Below are 27439 nucleotides of genomic sequence, written 5' to 3'. Positions count from 1 at the left end.
TGATGGGTGGAAGGTGAAATCTCAGGGTCATTTTGATTTGCATTTCCCTGATGACTAAGGACATTGAGCATTTCTTGAAGTGTCCCTCTGCCATTCTGTCTTCCTCTACAGAGAAGAGAATTGTCTGTTTAGCTCTGTACCCCACTTTCGGGATCGAATAGAAGACCCAGAGATAAACCCAAGTACCTCCCGAAAATTGATTTTTGGCAAAGAAGCCAAAAATCAAACTATGGGGGCGGGGGGGAGTCAGCATCTTAAACCAATGGTGCTGGTCTACCTGAATGTCTACTTGTAGAAAAAGGCACATAGATCCACATTTATCACCCTGCACAGAACTAAAACCCAGATGGATCAAAGAGCCCAACATAAAACCAGACACACTAAATCGTTTAGGAGAAAAAATGGGGGAGAGCCTAGAACTCGCTGGCATAGGAGACAACTTCCTGAACAGCACAGCAACAGCACAGGCTCTAAGCTCAACAATCAATAAGTGGGACCTCATGAAACTGACAAGCTTCTGTAAAGCGAAGGACACTGTGGTCAGAACAGAAGGACAGCCTACAGACTGGGAAGGCATCTTCACCAACCCTACATCCGAGAGAGGGCTAATATCCAGACTATATAAAGAACTCAAGAAGTTCAAGAGCAGCAAATCGAGTAATCCATTTAAAAATTGGGGTACCGAGCTAAACAGAATTTCCATCTGCTTGTGCTCAGACAGGATTGCCAAGCAGAGTGGGAGAGCAGGGTGGCTGATGGTGTCATGTGAGTGTCCCCGCTGCACCTTTCCTCTTTCCCAAGGGCCCTCTTCCAGTCCAGGGCCAGGGCCTTTCAGCCCTTCCAGCCAGGCTGCTTGCGGTGGTGCACAGGCTAGCACCCATCAGTGGCTTGGTGGCCAGTAGGAAAGGCTCTGGGTGTGCACGTTTGTAGGCGCGGTTTACCCCCCGGGCAGCGCGCGTCATTCTCTTCTGGATGCTCTCAGAGGAGCTCATTTGGCCCTGGGAGTCTCGGGGGCTGTGCCCATTGGTTCCAGCCTCCGCCCCCTGAGTGACGCTACCCCGGGGTTCCCGTGCTCCTCCCTTTCTGCTGCTCCTCCTCCGCCTCTGCCTCCACCTGCTCCTTCTCTTCCTCCTCCAGCACCTCCTCCTGCTCCTGCAAGCTCCAGACGTCCTGCAGCGTTGTGGGTAAGCCTCCCCGCAGCTCCCCGCCGCAAGGCGAGGGCAGAGGCCGGGACTCTCGCCTGGGGCCTCCGGGGCCTGCCGCCAGCCCGCCCACCAGCCCGCCCGCCCGCCCGCTGAGAGTTAGGGACCTGGCGGCGCAGTGGCGCGCGGCCCACCATCTTGTCTCGGGCCACGGGGAGGGGAGGGTTTTCGGAAAGGTCGCCTGGGGGACACCTCCGTGGGCTAGAGGCGGGGGCCTCCCGTGCCTGGACCGTGCGTGGGTGGCAGCCTCGTGGGCCCGGCCTCGTGGGCCCGGCCACGTGGGCCCCTGGGTGTAACCTGGGCTCAAGATGAGCGCCCTCCCTACCTCTCTGGCTTTGCTGTGGGGAAAACAGCTCCCTCAGCTCTTTCCTGCATTGGAGAGCCAGGTGTCTTTCAGTCTTGGGGAAGGCTGATGGGGCTAGCTGACCTCCAGCCTCAGGCTCCTGCGGCCCTTTGGTTCTGGCCCAACCCCTTTTCTAGGCCTGCCAGCAGTTTTTCCCTGCTTGTACCCTCAATCTTCCCAAAAGGACTTCCACCTCTGTCACAGAAACCTTGCCCTCTTCCACTATTGTCTAGACTCTAGAGGATAAAAGCCCTGAGGGACAGAGAGGTGGACTGAGATGCACCAGTTTCCTTCATGGAGCTGTGCGCAGCGCTCTCTCTCTCTCTCTCTCTCTCTCTCTCTCTCTCTCTCTTTGTATTTGTTTTTGTTTAAGCGATGTGGAAAGCATCTCATTCGGAGGAGAACCTGCAGCAGGGATGGGAGTCCCTCTCAGTGTGCCTCATGTCTGAAGTCTTTTCAGGAAGGAGTCTCGGTGTGAACTGAACCAATTTCTTCCAAATGTGGGAGATCTTTATCCAAGGACCTGTCTTCTTGGGGAGGATTCGCTGATTGTTTTTGTTTGTTTGTTTCTTTCTTTGGGTTTTTTTGTTTGTTTGTTTTTTATTTTTTGTCTTGTTTTGTTGTTTTGGTTTTGTTTTTAATTCTGTGAGCTTACATTTTTGGCTCTGTTGTTTGGGGGCTAGATTATGACCTTTAGTGTCTTTTAGCATCGCTAAATCTTTATTTGATATTTAAAACCAGTTTTAAACTACAAAAGTCTCCTACGTAAATTTGTGAGGTGTCTTGCTTTGGGAGTTAGAGGGTAAATTCAAGCCATCTTAAGTAAAACACACACACACACACACACACATATACACACACACGAGCATATATATATTACCCAGTATATTTTTATATACACATACTTAATCTGTCAAGGCATTAATTTGGTTATGAATGTCATTTGGATATGTGTGCCTGTGTAAACGTTTGAATGTTTTGTGATGTCAAACCTTTACAGGGTTGTAAAGTAGTAGAGAACTGTTTAAAAGGTGAAGAAATAGCTTCTCAAGAGGTTATGTATTCAGTAAAGAGAACCAGTTGTGATTTTTCTACCCTTTTTAAAAGATTGTGTGTGTGTGTGTGTGTGTGTGTGTGTGTGTGTGTGTGTGTGTTGGTATGTAGTTGTGTGCATGCCAGAGTTTGAAGGTCAGATGACAACTTGGTAAGTTCTCTCTGCAGATTCTGAGGGTGGATCTCTGCTCATCAGTTTTGGGAGCAGCCCCATTTCCTTCTGAGCCAGTCTCACATATGCCCCACTGGTCTTTTGGTTTGGTTTCATTAGGTTTGGTTTCGGTTTTCTTTTCTTTTTCTTTTTCTCTTTTTTCAGGGGTGGGGGTGAAGAGGGTAAGGTCTCATATAGCCCAGGCTGGCCTTGAATATGATATATAAAACTGAGGCTATCAATGAACTCCTGACCCTACTGGCTCAGTTTCTGAACACAGGAATAACAGAAAAGAGCCATCCATCATGCCTGTCCCCTTAGAACCAGTTTTTCAACCAATGCCTTCTGACATTCACCTAAGGTTCGGTTCATTAAATAATGCCTCATTTTTTTATGAGAGTCTCAAAGTGCCACAGAAAGATAAGCAAGGAGATTCACCTAAAGTTTTCAAGGTTTTTTTGGTTGTTGATGTTGTTTTGTTTTTTTTTTTCCAAACAGGTTTCTCTGTGTAGCCTTGGATGTCTTGGAACTCACTCTGTAGACCGGGCTGACCTCAAACTCACAGAGATCTGTCTGTCTCTGCCTCACCGAGTATTGGGATTACAGGTGTGAACCACTATGCCTGGATATCTTTTTTACCTAAGGCCAGTTTGATCACTTTTGTAGGATTGCTGAGAGGTAGGTGGGCACATATAGAGTTTACTGAAATTTCTTAAGCTTGGTTAAAGTAATAACATTATAAAAGGTAAACGATCTACAATAGGAACATGAGTGAATCAGAAAAAGAAAGGCTCACTGGATAAGTGCTTGTTCGCTGCACTAGAATGAGACTCTTAATTCATATCCTCAGCACCCATGTTTAAAGCTCTAGCTGTGGCTGTGTTTCCATCTGCAGTCCCATCAGTTGACTTAGGGGCCAGGGAGAGGTGGATTGTTGGCTAAGTCGCAGCCAGGCTATCTCTACGTTCATTGAGGAAGACACCTGAGGTCTTTTGCTGGCTCTCATTAGCACACACACAAGTGTAAGGTAGAAATGAAATGTTAACTACTCATTCCCAAGATAACTATTATGTTAGTATACATAATCACAATTTTCAAAATGATTTCCAAATAAGATACTGTTATTATTTGTCCAATTACATAATAATAATAGCCAGGGATGTATCTCTATTGACAGAGAAATATTGAATTAAATAGAGTTGGGTGCTGGAGAGGTGGCTTAGCAGTTAAGAATACTTGCTGTCCTTCGAAACACTCAATTCAGGCAGTTCACTCCCATTTGTAACTCCAGCTTTAAGGGATCCAATGGTCTTTTTCTGGGCTCCGCAGGAACCGGCACTCATCTAACACACCCCTACACGTACACATCATTAATAATAGAAATAAATCTTTATACAGCTGAATAGTATCCCATAGTACATGTGTACCACATATTTTTTATTATCCATTTGTCATCTGAAAGACTTTTTGCCTGTTTCAGTTTCCTCATGGTTGTGAATGGAACATCAGTAAACCTGGCTGAGCAAGTATCTGGAGAAGGAGGTCAAGTCCTGTGGGCATATGCTAAATAGTGGTAGAGCTTGGTCATATGGTAGATGTATTTGCTTATCCAATAACAAGTGATTAGTCCTGAAAACATACATACAAGTAACAGTAATTATTTATATATGTATGTATTCTTAAATACAGAAATACAACCTGCTTAGCCTTTCCAATTTATGTACGTGTAATGTACATATAGTGTATGCATATGTAACAATAAAATGAGGCCACAAGATTGATAGAGAGCAAGGAAGATATATAGGATGGTTTAGAGGGAAATGGAGTAAGTATAATCTCAAAAAATATTTTTTAAAAAATATTAGGAGACAGAAACTGGCCCCAAAATAAAGCTGATAGTAAACTGTAATAAGAAGTAGAAGAAAACCCATTGAGTATGAAAATGTGAAACTCTGAATTATGCTTTATTAGCTTAACTTAGAAAAGTCCTGCCTAACATTTGGGGTTGTAGATTAAATATGAAGGGAATACATTCATAATACTGCTTACATTTGGGAAGGTGAGAAGTTATGTTTTTTTTTTAATTCTTTATTAATTACATTTTATTCACTTTGTATCCCCCCTGTGGTTCTCTCCCTCCTCCCATCCCAATCCCTCTCTTCCTCCACCCTCTGCATGCATACCCCTCCCCAAGTCCAATGATAGGGGAGGTCTTCTTTTCCTTCCTGCTGATCCTAGTCAATTAGGTGAGAAGTTATGTTTTAGGGGCATAGGAGAACTACTAAACATTCAAAGCTATTATGATAAGAGATAATTTTGTTAGCTCCAAGCTCAAAGGAGCCTGGCCTATCAGAGAACTGAAAGGCGACTGTGACTAGATGTTGAACTTCTTTACAGTAATGTCTACAGGCAGCAGGGCACAGATGTGAGTACTTGGGAGGTAGAGGTAGGTGGATCTCTGTGAGCTCGAGGCCAGTCTGGACTACAAAGGGAGTCCAGGAAAGCCAGGTTTACACAGAAACCCTGTCTCAAAAACAAAACAAAACAAAACAGAAACATGTCTACAGGCTTCATATAGCTCTGTGGCACTTTTTATACTGGGAATTGTTGATCAAAAAATAATACTAATGATAATAATCTTGTGGCTCAGAGTGTGACAGTTACAGAACACTTATTTCTAGCATGAATGATGCTTTGTATTCAGTCCCCAGACTTGAGAAAAATTTTGGAAAATTGCACCAGATTGTTAGGGATTTCTTTTGCATACCGTCCCCAACTTACTGTTTTCATGTATTGCCATTTAAGTCCATTCTAAAGTATGATCCTAATTTTTGGTTAAAGGCGGATATGGTGTTATTTTATTTCGAAATGACTGTATCATTAGCATTGTTTGTATGTGTGTATATATGTGCGTGTGTGTGCTGAGACAGCATCTCTTTGTGTAGCTGTGGGTTTTCCTGGAACTCGCTGTGTAGACCAGGCTGGGATTAAAAGTGCGGGCTGCCACCACCTCGCTCAGATAAAAGAAGTATATTTTAAATACAAATATTGAGAGCTATTTCAGTTGGAAATGTTTTTGGAAATGTAAATAACTTGAACGTTAGGAGTAACTTTTCCAGTTAAATAGTTAAATAAATGGACAGGTGCAGTGTTGCGTGCCTTTAATTCCAGCACTTGGGAGACAGAGGCAAGTGGATTTCTGAGTTTGAGGCCAGTCTGAACTACATAGCAAGCTCAAAGGCAGCCGGGACTGCTTGGTGAGGCCCTGTTCCTTGAGTGCATATAAATATTTTCCTGGATGTGTATCTGTGTGCTCCATGTGTGCCTGGTGCCAGTGGAGGCCAGAAGAGGGTATCAGACCCCTTTGAGCTGGTGTTACAGATGATTTTGAGCTGCCATGTGGACACTAGGAATAAAACCTGGGTCCTCTGGAAGAGAAAACATCTATGATAACTGCTGACCCATCCCACCCCAACATATATTAAGCTCATTTTAGAAGATCTTTCGGTAAAGAAGGAGCAATTAAGCCATGGCCACTGTTTTAGGTATTAAGGCATGATTGTATGTACATGTTGTATTTCAGTATTCAAGTGAATTATTCTGCTGCCCCAAACTCTAGGAATGGAATATTTTGGGTAATTTGTTTGGTTGTTTTTGTTTCTGTTTCTGTTTCTCAAGATAGGGATTCTTTGGTGGCCCTGGCTGGTCTGGAACTTGATCTGGAGACCAGGCTGGCCTCAAACATAGAGATCTGCCTGCCACTGCCTCCCAAGTCCTGGAATTAAAGGCATGTGCCACTATGACTGGCTGTTTTAGGTAATTTCAATAGCTGTCTCTAGACTTCTTTTCTAAGAAAATATTTTATACATACATGTGAGTGCCTGTGTGTATGTATGTATATCATATAAGTGCCCTGTACCCACAAAAGCCAGAAAAGGGTATTGGATGCCTGGAACTGGAGCTGTATTTAGCTGTAAGCCCCTGTGTGGGTTCTGAGAACCGAACCCAAGTCCCCAGCAAGAGCAACAAGTACACTTAACCTCTGAGAGAGACATCATCTCTCCAGCCTCTGCCTCTTTAACTTTTTAATAAACTCATCAGAAAATTGAGTGAGAAAAGCAGGCATGGTGGCATATGGCTGATAGTAAAACTTAGGACAATGAGGCAGGAAGATGTAGAGACCGGTCTGTCTTACATAGTTACTCCCAGGCTCTCCAGGGCTATCTTGGGAAACCTTGTTTTATTCCCCCTCCTTCAATAAAAACGACAGCTTAGTAAAAAAGTGAAATTCTCACAACCTAATCATCTCTCAACTGGAAAGCATGAGACAAGCAAGCAAAATCTTTGTGTTCTCTTTGTAAAAGTCATGTGCATAAAAAAGGATTAGAAACAAGGAAACACTGTATGTTTTGATTTTTGTTTTCTGTATATAGTGTAGTCAGTCATGACCATATTTACACAGAGTTGATACCTATTCCTTATTTCCACTGAATATTGTATTGAGAATATAATTGTTTGTCAGTCATTGTATATTCCTCAAAAGTAGGATTATCCATAATAATCATACTATTTAACTAATTATTTGACTGTTCCTCTGTTGTTGAACACACAGGTTTTTCATATTTTGTTATTATAAATATTCTGTTACCCATTTTCATTTTCTTAAAGCAAATTGTTAGAAAAGGAATGATTATGTCAAAGGATATGTATGGACTTTTGAAAGTCTTTCGTAGGTGCTGCTAAAATGTTTTTGCAGAGAACTTATACCGAAAATGAAACCTCTGCCTTGCTAATGTTATTACTGCTTCCTTTTAAAATTTTAACATTTCGGTTACAACTAATGCTAGTTTTCCAGGAAAATTACAAAAATAATCTTGAAGAATGCCAATATGCTTCCCAGCCAGTATGTGCTCATTTTAGCAGAGAAGAGTAATTGCACTTGTCTTTGTAGTACTCGCATACAGTTCGGTTTACTTTTAGAATAACTGACGAACAAAATTACTTTAACATCTTACAGAACTTTTCAAAGACTTCATCACAAGATGATTCAGGTGCTTCTTCCGACTCACCGCTAGACTCAACCAACTGTACACCATCCTCCAGCATACCGAAAAAGAGTACAGGTTTGATTTTGGCATTTCTTCTTAAAATCTATAAAAGAGACTTCAGTAATGAACATAGAGCGTTTCTGTATGGGGGCCTGAAGATGGCTCAGTAGGTACAGGTGCTTGCAGACAAACTGATAACCTAAGTTGGATCCCGGAACCTACATAGTCAAAGTAGAGAATTGACTCTATGCCATGCACAGAGGCACATTGAATAACTGACCTAATACAGATTTTAAAAGCCAGCAAGATGGTTCAACAAGTAAAGGTGACTGTCACCAAGTCTGAAGATCTGGGTGTGATCTTTGACCACACATGGTAGGAGGAGCCAACTGACTGGCAGGTGGTCCTCTGACCTCCACAGGTGCACCATGGTATGCATGTGCCCACAAGCGTACATGCATGTATGTTGAAAATTCTTTCCTGCAACCAGTGCCTTCGTGTCGTATTTTACATACATTAAAAGATGGAAATGGAGCTAGTCGTTAAGTCTTGAGCTTATTCTCAGTTTCTTCTTCTTCTTCTCCTCCTCCTCCTCCTTCTTCTTCCCCCTCCTCCTTCTCTTCCTCCTTCTCATTTTTCTGAGACAAGGTTTCTCTGTGTAACCCTGGCTGACCTGGAACTCACTCTGTAGACCAGACTGGACTTGAGTTCAGAGATTTACCTGCCTGCCTCTGCCTCCAAAGCGCTGGAATTAAAGACTGTACTACCACACCTGGCTGAGCTTATCTGTAAGCTAAGAAATCTTAATATAATATCTGTGAGTCAGAGAAGTCACCCGATTCTTAAATACTCTCTAAAAATGCATTTGTTATTTGGAGTCTATTAATTTATAAAAATCGCATGACTTTAGTTTATTTCTTTATAAATTTTATAATTAATGACATGTGAGAGTTAAATGTGAAAATAATAGAGTGGTATTGTAAAATGACAGGACTAAAGAGATGTTTTGCCCATGATCAGTACCTAATACATTCCCATTGAAGGAACAGAAATTGGACAAGTGAAATAAAATTTGATTTTTTTTAAAGTTTTTTTTCTACCATGACAAAATTCTTCATGATTGTGGAGTAAGACAGTGTAAAAATGCTACCTAAACCAGGTGCAATGGTTCATGGATATAATCAAAGCACTCAGGGAGGCAGAGGCAAGCAGATCTCTGTGAGTTTGAGGCCAGCCTGGTTTACAAAGCAGGTCCAGGACAGCCAGGGATGTTACACAGAGAAACTCTGTCTTGAAAATCAAAAAAGAAAAAAAATGTTATGTAGATAAAAAAGATATTACTTATAGAGGAATAAACTAATTTATTAGCAAATTTGATATATTTCACTAGAAAGGTGTTCTTCATCACTGAACTATCTCCATAGCCTGGAAATAGGGGATCTGACACCCTCACACAGACAAACATGCAAGGAAAACACTAATGCTTAATAAATAAATAAGCAGAAATGAATGAATAACTTGAAGGATCTGAACTGGAAACTCTTTATCTCAGAGTAATTTTCTTTAATTTAGATGCCCCTGTGCCTCAAAAATTATATACTGGGAGGCTGTCAAGATAGTCAGCAGTTAAGAGCACTTGCTGCTGTTCTGGAGGACCCGAGCTTGGTTCCCTGTACCCATGTGACATCAGGCAGCTCACAGCCACCAGGAGCTCTAGCTCTGGGAGATCTGACGGCTGCAGACATGCATGTAGCATAGTCACAGAGGTGCACAAACACCAGCTCTAAGAGATCTGACACCTTCTTCTGGGCTTTGCGGGCATGCATGTGACATACATTCACAGAGATGTACAAACATACACGTACATAAATGGAATAAAAATAAATCTTTAAAAGGCTATGTATTAAAATAGTATGTTTTTATTATCTAGTGTGCTGTGTAATATCACCTAGTGCAATATCCCAACATTTATTGATTATTCAAGTGACACAGGCATCTAAAAGAAGTAAGCATGAAAGTAACAAAACCAAATTCAGTTTCAAGTGCTGGCAGTAATCATTCAGTAACCATATCCTCTAATGATAGGGAAAAAATTGTGTCATCTCAAAGAATGAACACTATAAATTTGACAGGGTAGCCTCCACTTTCCACATACACCTTTTTTTCTACTGTGAATTTACACTTCAGTGCATTAAACTATGTGTGGTTTTAGGGTCTTTGTCACAAAGTAGAGTTTATATTGGATTATTTTTATAAAATCACTTTCTCTGTGTCTGTGCCTGTTCCTCGAACAGATGCCATGAAATTATATAATCTTTTGGATGCTAAGATGATAGCTTTCAAGCACAACTATTTCTTCCAAGGAAATCTTTATTCAAACCACAAAAGTAAGATGAAACATAAAAAGAAAGGCTCTGTCTGAAATGCCCATTATGTTTAATTAATCCTGGGGATAGTAGTTGGAAGGCCATTGTGGAAACTCTAGATTTTTTTTCATATGAATGAGTGAAGTATTTTGTTTCCACTTTCTACATAAGAAACAACCAAATAATTTAAACCATTTGTCAGGTTATTAGTTGGAGAAGACCAAAATCAATTTTCTTCAGATATCTCAAGATTTTAAAACGACCTGTAAAGAATTCTCCTGAATGTTAGAATGAATATTTTTGGTATCAATGTTTTTTTTAAGTTTGAATGTATTTAATCACCAAAACATAGATTCATTTGTAAGAACTTAGCTCAGAGAAAGTTAACCTTGCTTTCCCTTTTCTCTCTCTATCTTTTTGATTATACTATTGTTGCTTTGGGTTTTGTGGGGTTTATGCTTTTTTAACCTCAGCCTGCCTCCTTTAATGGACATTTGAAAATTTCTTTGTAATTTTCTTGCATAAAGTTTATTTTGTGAATATGAAAATACTTCCTTGTATAGTTTCTGCTCTTTGGTTATATAAATTTTTGTCGTTTAGGTTAGCTGCAAGGCATTTTTATTAAATTGTAAATCTAAGGCATTTCATAGCAGTTTTACATAAGTAATATTCTATGCTAAAGCATTTATAAATGTCTTTCCTGGTGTTCAAATCTTTGTAGGTATCAATCAAACTTCATTAGGATTAAAACATCCTTCCACTTCCGAGGTAAACAGTGTTTTTTTTGTTGTTGTTTTTTTGTTGTTGTTTTTGTTTTTTTTTACTTTTTTAAAAAGTAAAAGAGAGCACCTTTCGTTCAGGAGTGTATTTAAACCCCTTTGCAGTCATTGATGTAAAAATTTTAACTGGTAATATAGGTATAGGTATGTGGAGATAAGTGTATGTCTTTAAAACCATAAGCATGTACCAGTTTCAGAAATATCCACCTGTCCATTTTGCATTTTCTGAGCTAAACACGGCAGAAAAATCTATCTTCTAACAAATTTTTATCATGCAACTCAGTGTTGTCAGCTATAACCAGACTTTTACTGCTTTGTGGGTTCCTCTTTCTTCCACCCTTCTCCACCCTTTCAATCTGCTAACAATAGATATCAGAGAAAAAAACAAGAGAGCAGACAATGTTATCTTTAGAATACTTCCTGCTGATTAGGGCCATCTAGCTCCTTGGGGCAAGTTTGCTCTTCACTATCAGGATATCTAATTCCTTCTTCTTGTTTTTTATTCTTTGCAAACAACTGCTTAACCAACAGCAACCAACAAACAACCAATAATCCACACAACAAGCAACTCCTTTCTCGGGGCCCTAGCGTTTATACACCTTCTGAAAGTTCCTCAGAATTCCTAATGTCACACAGTCTCAGAATCTATCTACATCTGGCAAAATCAAGCCCATGCTACAGCATGAGGCAAATCATAGTCAGCTGCTTCAAAGCAGCCCCATATCCCTACATCTAGAATTAAAACTCAATGTATTCTTAAAATATTTCTGTGTTCGTTAAAGAAACTATAATTTCGAAATTCTCACTGTAGTCAGCTATGCTTCCTAATGCTGTACATTAGATCTTTAGAGCCTATTTATCTTGTATAACTAAATCTATATATTCATTGAGTAATGCTACCCCTTGTGCCACTTCCCCAAATAGTGGCATTCAGCATTCAACTCTCTGCGTTATTTACAGTGCTATGTATTTCTCATGTAAATGTAATCGTGAAATATTTATTTGTGCTGTTACTGACATATTATGCTTAATAGAATACCTTCCAAGTCTAGCCATGTCGTTGCAATAAGTAGAATTTCCTGCTTTCTTAAGGCTGAATAATATTCCAAACCGTCTACACATATTTTCTGTATCATTTTTATATTATTAGACTTAGATTAGTTTGATGTTGAGAGACCAAAAGATAAATTAGCAGCTATTATTAAGACCTGAAGTAGGTGGGTGGAGAAGTCTAGTAATGCCCTGAGGGGAAGGACCGCCTTACTGCATTCTTTCCCCACCCACTAGAGATAACAGTTGCTAGGAAACTGGCCCATCCCCCTAGGGAGGGACACCAGGTCATTATGGTCTGGGGACCTTCCTATAGCCAATCAATTAAAAATGTAGCATTTTGACCAATAGATGCTTGCCAGGCAGGAATTGCCCCTGCCTTGGGCATGCTGGGAGGGACCAGAATCTTTAAATCGCCCAACTAACCTGGGCACAGCGCGCTCAGCTCCCACTGCTTCTGCAGCCGGTGTTATGGGCCCAAGCTGCAGCTTGTAATTTACAATAAAAGGACCCTCATGTGTTTTGCAAGTCGATTCCTGTAGATCTTTTGGGGGCTTGCAAACTGGGTGTAACAATGTCTGGACTATGAATAATTCTACAGTAAACTTCAGCCTGCAGATTTGTCTTTGAAATAAAAAATTCAGTTGTTTTGAATATATACCTAGGGTGACATTGCTGAATCATAGTTTTTATATTGTTTTTAGGAATGTCTATATTTTTTTATACATGTTTATATTTCCACCAACAGTGTAAAAAAATTGCATCTCTCCAGTCACCTTTTTTCTTTCAGACAGAGCCATCCCAATGAACTGAAACCTCATTGTAGTTTTGATGATTAGTGATTTTGAGCACTATTTTTTATGTATCTGTTGTTCATTTTGTATGCCTTTTTAAAAGACTCATCTTTTCAGTTCCTTTGCCTTTATTTTCTAAATCTTTATTAGAAAATTTAGGTAATGGGAACTAATGAAATAGAAAGTATCACAATAAAACTAAAAATGAAATTTAGTAGAAATAACTGAATGTGTGGAAATGTGAAAAATACTTGTTTCTATAAGATTAAAAAAAAACAGCAGAGGAAATAGATGTGGAAATAGGGTTAAACAGCAGTTCCTACTAGAACATATCAGTTTATTAGTCAGAGTTCTCTAAAGAGCAAAACTGATATGAGAAAAATCTATATTTACTTTAATGTATATGATATATATATACACACTAAAAGGGGATGTCTTTTCTGTTTCCTTTCTTTTTTATTTTTTAAAATTTTTTTTATTATTAGTTACATTTTATTAACTCTGTATCCCAGCTGTATCCGCTCCCTCATTCCCTCCCAAGCCCTCCCTCCCTCCCTCATCTCCTCCCTGCCCCTTTCCAAGTCCACTGATTGGGGACAACCTCCTCCCCTTTCATCTGACCCTGTTTTATCAGGTATCTTCAGGACTGGCTGCAAAGTCCTCCTCTGTGGCCTAGAAGGACTGCTCTTCCCTTGGGGGGTGGGGAGGTCAAAGAGCCTGCCATTGAGTTCCTGTCAGAAATACTCCCTGTTCCCCTTACTATGGGAAACCAATTGGTTACTGAGCTACCATGGGCTTCATCCAAGCAGAGGTTCTAGGTTATATCTCTACATGGTAAAAGGGGATGTTTTAAAGTGTCTCAGACTGTGGTCTGAGTAGCTGTCTCCTGAGGAAAAGGTCAAAGATCCAGTAGTTGTTCAGTCTACTACATGAAAGTCTTAGCTGTCCCAGTCTGGTGCTGGAGTCCCAAGTCTAGAGAGCTACCAGCTTGCAGCCAGCATTGGAATCCCAAAGAACTGGCTTCTCACACCAGCAAAGGAATAGATCAGGAACAGGATAGATGAACTTGCCAGTGAGAGTTAGGGTAAGCAGGCAAAAAGTCAAAAGCTTCTATGTTCTTTATGTGGCCTGCCACCAGATGTAACTGAGATTTAGGGTGAGTCTTCCACCTCAAGTAATTAAAAAAGAAAAATCTCTCATGCCTGTGCATAGCTGCTTGAGTTTTACTTAATTTCAGATGTAGTCAAGTTGACAACCAAGATTAGCGTTCACAGTCACAAGTGTCAAATTCTTTCATAATTTGGCCAGATGCTAATCCAATCAATCTGACTTTAGATTTTGGGAACAGCACAGATAGCATTTACTGAGATTTAATTATATGGTAATTCTCTTCTGAAAGTATATTTTCCCTTTTATGCATTAAGCCCCTTTTTATTTTCCTACCCTCTGTGCCTAGTTTGTTACTGTTGTTATTATGAGAATTATAAGAATTCTCAATTTGGTTTCTAATTGTCATTTATTCAATAATTATAAGAATTCTGTGATTTTACAATCATTTCTTTCATTTTATTTTTGTTCTGGTTACTATTTTGAAGATTTATTTATTTAACTTTGTTTGGCTGCTTTGTTTGCATGTATGTCTGTGCACCACTTGAATGTCTGGTGTTTCTGGAGGCTAGAAGATCATTGGCTCCCCTGGGACTACACTTACAAACAGTTGTGGTGATGTGGGTGCTTGAAATTGAACCCTGAGTTCTGTGGAAGTGTGGTTAGTGCTCTTAACTGCTGAACCACCTCCCCAGTCTGCTCCAGTTCTCCTAGAAAAATCCTACCACTGAAAAGTATATATAATAAAAAATTAATTTATTCAATGAAAAGGCTTATGTGTGGAAACCATTCTACTTAGAATCAGTTTAAATGAGATTTTGATTTTATTTGCGATAAATATTCCCCCATGAACTATTTAAGTATTATTATAGATAGAATGCATTTAGATTTTGAGAATGTAACTGATGACTTTTGGGGGGCCACAAATATTCTAGTACTTTGTGTTAGGGGAATGACATATCAACTATGCTCAAAGTCTAGTTCCAACTATGCTTTATTAAAATTTATAAGAGGTAAAAATAAAACATACTATTTCTCCTCTTTCAGCTTCGCTGCCCAGACATGATAAATCACTTTTTGGAAACTCTTCAGTCAGATGATTCAAAGGATGAAAACAAAGCTAACATTGGCTCAGACGAAGGCAAATTGATCATGCTGGTTAGTGACTTTTATTATGGAAGTCATGAAGGAGCTGTTGCAGAACACCCGAAGACTCACAGAACTTTTAAATGCTTCAGGTGCTCAAAAGTTTTTAAGAATAATATTAGGTATGTAAATATTTATTATTTGTTTGAAAATTAACAAATAGTAATTTGTATCTTGATCTTTTATTAGAAATCTTGGTGGTTTTTCTGTTGTTGTTGATTTTGTTTTTGTTTTTACTCTCCTGGGTAAATTATTGTAATACATTACTAAGAAAGGTTACTTGTTATGCTGAATATTTTTATATTCCTCTTGTATTTCCATAGTTTGAAATCTGGATCTATCCAGTCATATTTTAAGAATGGGACTTCATGAACCCATTCCATACACATGCTGAGGGTTTGACTGTCTTGCTCTTGTGCAGGCCTTATGCATACAGTCACAATTGCTGTGAGTTCATGTGTGTAACAGTGCTATTTTCCCAACATTTTATAGGAAAAATATTATCTCTTCAACAATGGTTTGAGAAAACGTTTACCATGAACGTCTGTTTACCAATTTCATGCTACCACTCCTTTGGTTTTCGTAGGAGTCTATAATTTGCTTTGAAAAGTATCCAAAACATCACTTGGTTCTATGGGTGAATACAGGTGTGGTAAATCAAGTACCTGTTAACCTCTGATCTGAAATGCTCCAAAATCCAAAAGTTTTTGAGCATCTCATTACTCCACAATTGCACTTAAGTACATATGACATGTTTTACTGGCTAGTTTTATGTTAACTTGACACATGCTGACATCATCAGAGAGGAGGGTATCTCAATTAAGAAAATGTCTCCGTTAGTTTGTACTGGGACAAACCTGTTGGGCATTTTCTTGGTGATTCATGAAGGAGAGTGCAGTCCACTCTTGGTAGGGCCAACCCTGGGCTAGTGCTAGGTTGATTTTGGTCAAGGTATTTTGTCACAACAATAGAAACCCTGACAAAGAGACACGTTAATGTAAAATGCAGGTATATCAGAAGTATCATGCAACACTCCCTTTAAGCTATATGTAATAACATAAGTCAACTTACTTGATTTATACCTGTCTCCAAAACAAAGTAGATATGGTTCAATGTATTTATTACCAACAGTAGCTCATAGTTTTTTTTTTTTTTTTTTTTTTTTTATAAAGAACAGTATTTTATAGCCTGTAACCCCAGCGCTCAGCAGGTGGAGTGCTAATATTAAAATTGCTTTTTTGCTCTTTTTTTTTTCTTACCTCATACCTTAGCCTCCATAGTTCTAATATTGAAGCTATGAGCCACCACATCCAGCAAAATATTTTGATTGATTGAGTTATTTTACTTTGACATTCAGTCTGGTAAAGGCTTCAAAACAGGCACACCCATTTATCATAAGCTCTACCATGAACTTATTTCTTTTCATTTTTGTGGGATTTGTTTTGTTTTGTGTATGTTGTTTTTGTTTGTTTCTTTCTTTGTTTTTTCTACACAGGGTTTCTCTGTGCAGCCTTGGCTGTCCTGGAACTCACTCTATATACGAGGCTGGCCTTGAACTAACAAGAGATCTTTCTGCCTCTGCCTCCCTCAGTGCTAGGATCAGAGACTTGCATCACTACACCTGGCTCAAAATTCCATCTTATAAAAACCATTTTTGTGAAGCTGAAGTAACAGGAAGTAAAACTGAGCAAACAGATGGTGTTACAAAGGGTAACACTGACAGATATCTGAAAAAAGCAATTGAAGGAAGAATTCTTTTGGCTCATTCCTTCAGAGTTTTGAATCCGTGATTAGCTGATGCTTGAAGCAAGGCAGAAGCATCATGGAGGATGGACATAGTGTAGAAAAATTGTTCACTTTCTGCTAGCCAAGAAGCACAGGAAATGGCCAGGGTAAAGGTACCTCCCAAGTGTTGAATTAAGTACAAAACTTTTGTTTGATGATAGAATCTGCTGTGTTTCCCAGAGAAGCTGTAATCTCAGAGCTCAAATTAATCCTGTATTCTTAGCCTCCTGGTAGTTAGTTCTACAGACACATGATAGATACCATGCCAAGCTAAAGTATTTTCTTTGTGAATTTTCTATTGTCACGCCAAAATACCATGACCAAGGCAACCAATAAAAGAAAGCATTTAATTTGGGGCTCACTATTATTGAGAGAGGTTAATAGCATCCATGACCATTAGTGGATAGTCAGGCATGGAGGAAGCAGTAGCTTACAGCTTACATGTTGAGACATCACAAAGCAGAGATGGGAAACTGAGACTAGCAGGGCCTTTTGAGGGCATTAAAGCCTAGGAGATAATATTTTAAATTGTAGTCATGAAACTATATTTTAAATTTTTAGGATCAGATAAGTATTTGTAAATGTTTTGTTGTTATAAATTTGCATTTTTGCACCTGTTTTACTATCATTTATAGATTCATGAACCACATGAAACACCACTTGAAACCTGAGAAACAGAAAAAAGAGACCTGGAAAAGCCGTTCTACATGTGAGCACTGCTACTGGCAGTATCCCCACCCTTTCCACCTCCAGTGCCACAAGAGAGCACACACTCCTAAATTTTACAGAATTTAACATGTGATTGTGAGGGAACCTTAATGATTCTGTTAGAAAGTCTATAGAGGGCTTTCAATTTTAAAATCAATGGCCTTAATTTATACTTAATTTAAAAACTTAACTTGTAGTTAGCACAGCCTGGGAACCGTGTAGCTTAAGTTGAAATCCCAGCATTGCTTCTTTTGTTTGTTGTTTTGTTTTTTCCAGGCATGGTTTCTCTGTGTAGGGTTGGCTGTCCTGGAACTCACTCTGTAAACCAGTCTGGCCTCAAGCTCACAGAGATCTGCCTGCCTCTGCCTCCCACAATGTTGGGACTACAGGCGTGTGCCACCATGCCCAGCTCCCGCATCATTTCTAAATGCAGCTGTGGGACCTTTGGTAGTTAATTAATCTTTCTTTGCTCCTGGTTTCTTATCTGAAAATGTGAATAAAAGTTGTAGCTCTTTCCACAGTGTTGTTGTGAGAATTAAGTAAGCTGAATAATATCTTTAGATCTTTGTTTTGTTTTGTTGTTTTGCAGTACTAGGGATTAACCCAGGGATGGAGAAATGTTAGTTAAGTAATCTACAAGCAAGCTACATCCCTCAGTTCCCCCAAACAGTATTAGCTTTGATAGTGATAAGATTGCTGGAACTACCTTCTTTTGTCCTGTTACTGTATTTGATGTTAGGATTCTATGAAATGAATCCTGTTTTCATAAGTGTGAAAAATGATTCGATATGTTTTCCCTTTCAGCTCTTTGCAAAATCTGTGAATTGTCACTTGAAACAGAGCATATCTTTTTACAACATATGAAGGACACTCATAAACCTGGTGAAATGCCCTATGTTTGCCAGGTATACACCTGTTTATTGTACACTTTGGTGTCTGTTCAATGTCTGCATTCCATGAAATAGTATTGTTTATTTTGCTTACCAAAGCACTTAAATAAAATTAGTATACTAAAATTGAGAAGCCTTTGTGTTTAGTGACTTTCCCCTTGGTTGAACTCATGCATTGTATGTGGGGGTAGTGGTCTGGATTTGGCCTTCCTGGCCATACTGTAATAGTCCTACTGGAGAAAGACAAACATGGGCTTATCATAGAGGGAAGAATGTAGATGTTTCAAAGAAATAGGAAATACTAGAGAACCTAACTGAATATACCTAATTATCTTATCTATTTGTCTATGTAAATCATATATATGCATGTATGTGTGCTGCTTTTGAGACAGGGTTTCTCTCTGTAACAGAGCCCTAGCTGTCCTAGAACTCAAACTCACAAAGATCTCCCTGCATCTGCCTCCAGAGTGCTGGGATTAAAGGTGTGTACCACCATTCTCCATGGCTATTGCCCGGCTTCTTTCTTTTTTTCATTTTTGTTATTAACTAAATATATTTTCACTAGTGTTTTAACTGAGTTTGGAGTCCTAGTATTAAGAAAGGGATAGGGGGCTGGAGAGATGGCTCAGAGGTTAAGAGCACTGGCTGCTCTTCCAGGGGTCCTGAGTTCAGTTCCCAGCAACCACATGGTGGCTCACAACCATCTGTAATGAGATCTAGTGCCCTCCTCTTGTATGTAGGCACATGCAGGCAGAATGCTGTATACATGAGGAATAATTAAATCTTAAAAAAAAGAATGAAAACAGAAAGGAATATGAAGATAAACTGTCTCTGGCATAGGCTTTAAAATCTGAAGAAGAAAATACTGTCTTATATAGTAGAAAAAAACAGAACAAGCCCTTGAAAATTTAAGTCAACATAAAGGAAAGGAGAAATAAAACCTGGCTGTGGTTTGAAATATTCCTAGTGCAGGATGTTTTTCTAAACATATCACTACTAATTTGATGTAAATTGTATGCAAGTTATAAAATTTTATGTTGAATTTAACTTTATATTTCTAGGTTTGCCAGTTTAGATCATCAATATTTTCTGATGTGGAAATTCACTTTAAATCATCCCATGAAAACACTGAGAACTTGCTATGTCCATTTTGCCTCAAAGTTGGTAGAATGGCAACCCCTTATGTGAATCATTGCATGAGACATCAGGTGAGATTTGGACTTTATTTCTTCATATGGCTTCATTGGAAAGATATACCTGCTGAGAACACTAATTAGATTTAATCCAGATGGAAAGCACAGTTGTTCAAAATGATGTGTTTACTTTACAATTTATGCTGACTTAGGAAACAAGGACATGTTTTTCCCCTGCTTGCGGATAATATTAAGGTCCATAACCAGTGAACTTTTTGGAAGATATCACTAGAAATAGGTACCATAGAATAGAGGGAAAGGGGGTAAATGAGTGGGATGTATAAGCTGCATATTTTGGCATCCAAGATTGGTTGGAATTGTGATCTTGAAGGTAATTTTGAAGAGCAGAGGAAAGCATTTGAACTGACTAGACTTAAGAACTTTTTGCTTTTCTTTCCTTTCAAACATCCTTTTCACTTCCTAGTCTGTTGCTGTTAGAAGACAAGTATTTGTCATCATTACCCAAGTTTCTCGTGGTAGCTACCAAAAGAGGAAACAGCTGTGACTCTTATTACCAGATTTGTAAACTCTGTCAGGGAAGTGTATTTAAATTGTACCTTGCTTTTGGCATGAATCTTGCCAGTGCTTACACATTTCTCTTTAGTTCTGATTTTGTGTTCACCTATTTTTATTTCTGAAACCATTACCCTGGACTTTGGCTGAAAACTTTGATGAAACTGTCAGCATATTATTTGTGTGAAAAAGCATTGAACATGTTTTATTGAACATGTACTAAAATTTTGCCCCCTCACTGATTGGCACATCAATTGTGTTGTCATTGCCAGTATACTTAGCTCTACTGCCAGTTTGACTTTGATTTCAGTCATTAGCTAATCATGAAATTAACTTCCTGTTAACTGGGAAAAAATCTTTCACCATTCAAAAAAAAAAAAAAACTGAAAGAATCAATCAATCTATCTGTTTTCCTCTGTCCCTTCCCCCCCCCTTTTGACAAAAATTCACTATGTAGCCCTGGCTAGCCTGTGAAGAGTTTAAGTTAGCCTGGGTATAGTTAGCCTGAGTAAAGAGCCATCTTGACTGGGAGCTGATTTCAGGTACCAGGAAATATCACAGAATGTACACTTAGCAGAGAACAAAGTTAACTCTCCTAGCAACAGCCTCCAGGAAATAATACAGAATAAATGCTTCATAGAAAATAGAGACAATCTCCCTGGCAATAATCAATGAGTATCGGTTGGGAATCAGGTGGGAAAATTCCCCCAATGTTTCAGATATGGTTTAGAAAAATAGCCATTGTGATTATATGCCTTAGTCATTGTGATTGTGTACCTCAGAAAGGTCACCCCGCCCTGCTAAATTTCACCCAATTCTGTAACGACAAGGCTTGTGACCCCTGCTTGCTGCCATGGAAACCCCCTGCTCACAGACTTTCCCTTTAAAAATCCTGTTTACTCAGAGCTCAGGGTCCCACTTCTCTACTGCTACGGCAGAGAGACTTGGGTCCTGAGTTCGAATGCTCTTGTAATAAAGCTCTCTTGCTATTGCATCGAGTCGCCTCCTGGTGGTCTCTGAGGGTCCTGTGAACCTGGCATTACACCTGGAAGTCTGTGTAGACCTTGCTGACTTCAACTTCACTGAGATCCACCTGTGTGTCCTTCTGTGTCCCAGATACTAGAATTAAAGACATGCTCCACCACACCCAGAAACAAAATCTAGTAAAGGTTTCCTAAGGCAATTCTACTTTCAAATACTTTCTAATAAAAGAAATGACTGTACTTTCAAAATTAAGAATTACAATATTTTATTGAGACAGCATTTCTGTATTTTATCCTGGCTGTCCTCAAACGTACTCTGGAACCAGGCTGGCCTTGAACACAGAGATCCTCTTGATTGTGCCACCTGAATTCTGGGATTAAAGGCATGTGACAGCATGAATAGTCTATAATCTTTTACTTATGTTTATAAACAGAAAATAATAAACCATGTTTTTATTTATTAAACTTGGTTACATAAAGTTATTTTTTCTTTTTTGGTTTTTTTTTAGACAGTTTAACGTTTTTAGATATGAAAAATACTTTCATAAAGTTCTTAGTAGTAAAAGTAATTACCAACTACTTACCTTATTGATAACCAGTGATGCTTTTATGTCCATTATTTTAGCAGACATCCCATGAAGTGAGTATCTGATTATTTCCATTTTATACAAGGGAAAGCAAAGCTTTATAGAAAATAACTATACCAATATCACATTCTTCAACCAACAATGGCCCAAAATTGTTTCAGAGCTCCAACTTTTACCACTGCCAAAAAATCTACAATGATAGGTCAAAAGGCAGAAATTCTGCTTCTAGGATACCTCACTCAGGATGATCTTTTCTAGTTCCCACCATTGGCCTGCAAATTTCATGATTTCCTTGTTTTTTTATTGCTAAGTAGTATTGCATTGTGTAAATGTACCACAATTTCTGTATCCATTCTTCTATTGAGGGACATCTGGGTTGTTTCCAGATTCTGGATATTATGAATAGAGCTGCTATGAACATGGTTGAGCAAACATCCTTGTATAGTTGAGCATATTTTGACTGTATGCCTAGGGGTGATATAGTTGGATTTTAAGGTAGCACTATTCCCAATTTTCTGAGAAAGTGCCGGATTGATTTCCAAAGTGGTTGTACAAATTTACATTCCCACCAGCAATGGAGGAGGGTTCCCCTTTCTCCACATCTTCTCCAGCATGCATCATCCCTTGAGTTTTTTATCATAGCCATTCTGATAGGTGTGAGGTAAAATCTCCAGATCATTTTGATTGTATTTCCTGAATGACTAAAGACATTGAGCATTTCTTTAAGTGTTTATCTGGCCATTCGAAATTCCTCTGTTGAGAATTCTCTGTTTAGCTCTGTACCCCATTTTTAATTGGATTACTTGATTTGTTGCTGTTTAAATTCTTAAGTTCTTTGTATATTCTGGATATTATCCCTCTGTCACATATAGGGTTGGTGAAGATCTTTTCCCAGTCTGTAGGCTGTTCTCATGACAGTGTCCTTTGCTTTACAGATGCTTTCCAGTTTCATGAGGTCCTATTTATTGATTGTTGATCTTAGAGCCTCTGCTGTTGGTGTTCTGTTTAGGAAGTTGTCTCCTGTGCCAATGAGATCAAGAATCATACCATTTTTTCTTCTTATAGATTTAGTGTGTCTTTTTTTATGTTGAGGTCTTTCATCCACTTGGACTTTAACATTGTTCAGGGTGAAAAATATGGGCCTATTTGCATTTTTCTACATGCAGACATCAAGTTCCATCTGTCTTCTTTATATAAAGTTTGCTCTTGACTATGTGGTCTGGCAGATGGATAATTCACAATGAAATTATTCCTAAGCTTTCATATTTGGCATTTATTACATACATTTGTGACTATATCTGCTATTAGAACTACCTAAAGTAATATAGGGTAATGCTGTGAACATCTAGAGTGAGAGAAGCATTCAAGGGTGACTTCTTGAGATCCGTTTATCCCATGTTGAGACTAGAAATACAGAACATTAATGTGAACATTGCAAACCTCTCCTATTTTCCATTTGTAATACAGTGACATTAATAACATTTGTGTCTTTTTAATACTTCTAATTTATCCAGTCAGTGACCCAACAAGACAGGCAAGTGAGCTAGTATTATTCCTGTATTACAAAGAGACTTAGATGGAAAAGATTTCTTACTCAAAATCACAGGAATTGGGATGGAAAAATATATTCTTTAGATTCTCATATAATTTGCACTAACTTCTAACTATCCATTAATATGTGTTTGTGTATAATAAATACTGCCAATAGGAAACTATTTCAGCAGCAAATGAGCATAATATACCTGGTAAGACCATTCAAAATAAACAGGGAACTGGGCCAGTGGGTAAAAGTACTTGCCACCCAACAATGCTAGTCTCATTACTTGAGTTTTGATTACCGGAACTCATATAAAGATAAAAAGAGAGATTCAATTGCAGAGTGATTCTTTTTTTTAATATATATATATATATTTTATTTATTTATTATGTATACAATGTTCTATCTGCACATACACTTGCACGCCAGAAGAAGACACTGGATCTTATCCAGATATAGATGGTTGTGAGCCACCCTGTGGTTGCTGGGAATTGACCTCTGGAAGAGCAGCCAGCACTCCCAACCTCTGAGCCATCTCTCCAGCCCGCAGAGTAGTTCTTTAACCTCTACATGTACACCATATAATGCACACATGCGCACAGGCACACACAGGGATGCACACATGCACACTCGTGCGTGTGTGCGCACACACATGTACACGCAGAAACCTACAAAAAGTAGAATAAACGGAAAATACCTGATTCCATTTTATGTTTACTATTTTAAATAATGATATTTGTCTCTTTGAATTATACTGATTTTTTTTGTAACAGCTTTTTAGAATACAATTCACATACCAATTTTCCAGATGGATGGATGGATGGATGGATGGATGGATGGATGGATGGATCCTGGAAAAAAAAGTAAAGAGAGAGAGGAAAGGAAAGAAATGGAATGAAAAAAACAACCAGGTACCAGCAAGAATAAGTCTTCCGCTGAGAGCCCATTTCTCATAGCACCTTTTTACTCTGTTGCACTCTATTGGGGACAAGCTAGCTCTCATGTGTCTCTTTTTCTAAAGGACACAAATCCTACGTGTAAGGATTCTGCTTTTGGGACCTAGTTATTTCTCCAAAGGTTTCTCCTAATGCCACCACATTTATCAAGTGAGGGGGAGGTTAGGGATTAACATATTAATTGGTGGGTACTCTTCTCAGACCATACCAGTGATCAATATATCTCTTTATTTATGTCATTAACTTCTATTCAAAATTAATAAATTAAGCATGGACTTGAAAACATGCTCATAAAGTTAATGTGACTTATTAGATATAAAAGTAATAGAGACTTGTTTTTCTTTTATCTATCAGCTCTCATAATGACCAACCAAGTAAACAGTTTTATATTTCTAAGAAGCATTCCCAAGCCCTCAGGTAATTGATATGTTTCTGTTCTTTGTATTAAAAGTCATAATTAAACTTTTAACCAGGTGTTGGTTTACCTAATATGAAATTGAAATGATTGCCACTGGACATGATAGAGTTATGTTTGTTATAGTCATAGAACAAAGGAAAGGATAGCCTATCATATGACTAGCCTCTGTTACAGTGGTGCCAGATACTGAGTTGAAACTTTCATGCATTTACAATGTAAGATGGAAAAAGGTCCCAGCACTGGGGGAGGCAGAGGCAGGTGGATCACTGTGAGTTCAAGGCCAGCCTGTTCTACAAAGTCAGTCCAGGAGAGCCACGGCATGTTACACAGAGAAACCCCTTCTTGAAAAACAAAACAAAAAAAAGGTCCATGAAGAAGAAAGCATGAATGAAATATGGAGCAACAATTTTGCGCTTAGATACAGATTTTTTTAGTCCAAAAAAACAATTGTAAGTAATTAAGAATTGATTTTACTTTGCAAGACATTGAGAAAATCATAGATGCTTTGGGTGGAATCAAGGGTATGGAAGGAAGATCAGTTTGAAGAAGTATACATGGTGAGCTGTAGCTTCATAAACCACAAAGTAGTTAAGGCTGTTATTTAGTAATGAATTGGCTGGGGGCTAGAGAAAATGGTGATGTGGTTAAGAGCACTTGTTACTCTTACAAAGAATCTAAGATCAGTTTCTAGTACTTCTACATGGTGACATGCAACCATCCATAATTTCAGTTTCAGGGGAACCTGATGTTCCAACTTCCATGGGCACCAACCAAAACATTCAGACACAGGAAATAATATAATAAATCTTTTTTTGTTTGTTTGATTTGTGAGACAGGGTTTCTCTGTGTAACGCTGGCAATCGTTGTTGGTTTGTTGGTTTGTTTGCTTGTTTTTGTATTTTTTTTTTTAAAGCAAAAAGAAAGAACAGAGGGACTTGGGAGACATCTTACTAGTTAAGAGCACTGGCTGCTCTTCCAAAGGGCCTGACTTCAATTCCCAGCATCCCAGTGGCAACTCACACTTGTTGTGACTCCAATTCTGGGGGATTTGACACCTCCACACAAACATACACGCAGGGAAAACACCAATGAACAGAAAATAGAATAAATATTTTAAAAAGAAGCTCATTTATTAAAAAATAAAAACCTTACAACAAATCTTATGGGATACTTGAAAGAAAGAACAGAAAATGGACTCTGGAATCAAAGGGCCAAGTTTCAAACATGGGGCTGGCCTTAGATAAGTTATTAAATCTGGCCCTATCCCCTTTAGAAAGTTAGAACACCTGTCTTTTAGGGGTCATTTAGGTCATTCGTTTAGAAGAGGTAGGTCTTCCAAAACCCCAGCTTAGCACAGTGTAAATGATATTTTAAATTATTAAATATTGAAATATTTGAAATGTTTTTATTTGAACCTCATTCACAAGAAAGTGTCATCATAAGAAAAACCAGGAATAGAGGGTGGTTTTGGGGAGCAAATGTGATTTGGGTTGTTCAAGAACACTTCCTTATGTGTATAGCACCTAGTCTTAAATGTAAAACAGGATGTTAAGACCAGACCAGCATAAGGCATACTACTGGATTTTAGATCTATAAAGTTGAGTTGTTTTATAGGATGAGGTGATGGTGGGAATGGTGGCTCACACCTACAACTCCAGCACTAATGAAGGAAGCAGGGATCTCCTGCATTCAAGGCACCACTGGGCTAGTAGTAAGACCCTGTTTCAAAGCAAACAAAACACAAGTAAAATATCAAGTATGTATATGCTTCGTTAATAAAGTAACTTTATTCTGACTTACATACATTAGATTATATGATTCATAAACTCTACCTTTTTGTGTGCTGTGTGCTGTTGTATCCAAAATATCTAGGAATTTGGTGTATATTTAAACCATATCCTATGGTTTATTTTTAGTTTTTTAAAGATATATTGAAAGTTTTTATCAGACCTCTTGGCTATTTATATTGCTTATTTAGAGGTCTTTTGCTCAGTTTCTGTGAAAAAACAGTTCTGTGTTTATTCAGGTATATCTGTAATAATATGAAGCCATGCAAGAAACAAACAAGGTCTTCAACCAAAATATTAGAGTGAATATTATCTTCTTGCTTGGCAGATAAGCCAAGGCATGGAATCACTGTGACTTTGTACAAGTTATACCAGTATCTAGTTGAGCCACAACTGCTTTGAGTCTCTGGATGAAAAACTTTTAGCAACCAATTGAGAGAATACAATTTATAAAGCACTAAATGATAGCATAAATTAGCTGTGGGTAGGCCATTTTCTTGAGAATTCTTTTTTTCCCCCTCAGGACCAATGATCAAATCTAGGGTCTTACACATGCAAAGCCAATACTGCCTAGAACCCCAATCTTTTGAGAAAAATTACATTTATTTATAATAAAATTTGAAAATGACAGTGACAGCACATGACATAAAAATCAAGAGTTATTACATGGAACAGTTACTAAAGTTACGTATGGATTTCCACATATGGTCCTCTGTCTTGTAATTAGTCTTTTCTCTTTCCATAGGGGCATCACTCTAGTGTGCCTTAAATGTGACTTCCTAGCTGGTACTTCTGGCTTAGACCGTATGGCTAAACACTTAAGTCAACGTAAAACTCATACTTGCCAAGTTGTAATAGAGAACGGTATGTACAAGTATCTGTTACTATGAATTTATGATATTTGGCCAGTAGTTTTGATCTGTCAGTGTGAGCTCTTAAAAATTAAATTGATTACTCAGTCTTCATGTATTTGTAAACACAAAGCCTTCTCTGATTTCAGTTACTGAAAGAACCAACCTTAACTCCTGAATCCACTTCTGTGT

The 27439-nt window shown here is 38.5% G+C and overlaps 1 protein-coding gene across 1 annotated transcript in view; it reads left to right on the top strand.

The window, feature by feature from the left end:
- The first annotated feature begins 1015 nt into the window (after positions 1–1015).
- Positions 1016–27439, top strand: part of Znf280c (zinc finger protein 280C) — a 28248-nt gene continuing 1824 nt past the window's right edge. Inside the window, exons 1-11 of the mRNA XM_055612142.1 lie at positions 1016–1184; positions 7767–7872; positions 10885–10931; positions 14941–15161; positions 17460–17533; positions 18337–18437; positions 19484–19630; positions 24009–24146; positions 24546–24608; positions 27142–27260; positions 27397–27437. Of these exons, the coding sequence (XP_055468117.1) occupies positions 14956–15161; positions 17460–17533; positions 18337–18437; positions 19484–19630; positions 24009–24146; positions 24546–24554 (675 nt within the window). The 5' untranslated portion in view covers positions 1016–1184; positions 7767–7872; positions 10885–10931; positions 14941–14955 and the 3' untranslated portion in view covers positions 24555–24608; positions 27142–27260; positions 27397–27437. The remainder of the gene's footprint in view (positions 1185–7766; positions 7873–10884; positions 10932–14940; positions 15162–17459; positions 17534–18336; positions 18438–19483; positions 19631–24008; positions 24147–24545; positions 24609–27141; positions 27261–27396; positions 27438–27439) is intronic.

This window comes from Psammomys obesus, unplaced genomic scaffold (genome assembly GCF_907164565.1).
Source record: "Psammomys obesus unplaced genomic scaffold, mPsaObe1.curated_primary_1811, whole genome shotgun sequence".
Taxonomy (NCBI): Eukaryota; Metazoa; Chordata; class Mammalia; order Rodentia; family Muridae; genus Psammomys; species Psammomys obesus.
This window is presented reverse-complemented; position numbering and strand designations above follow the sequence as displayed.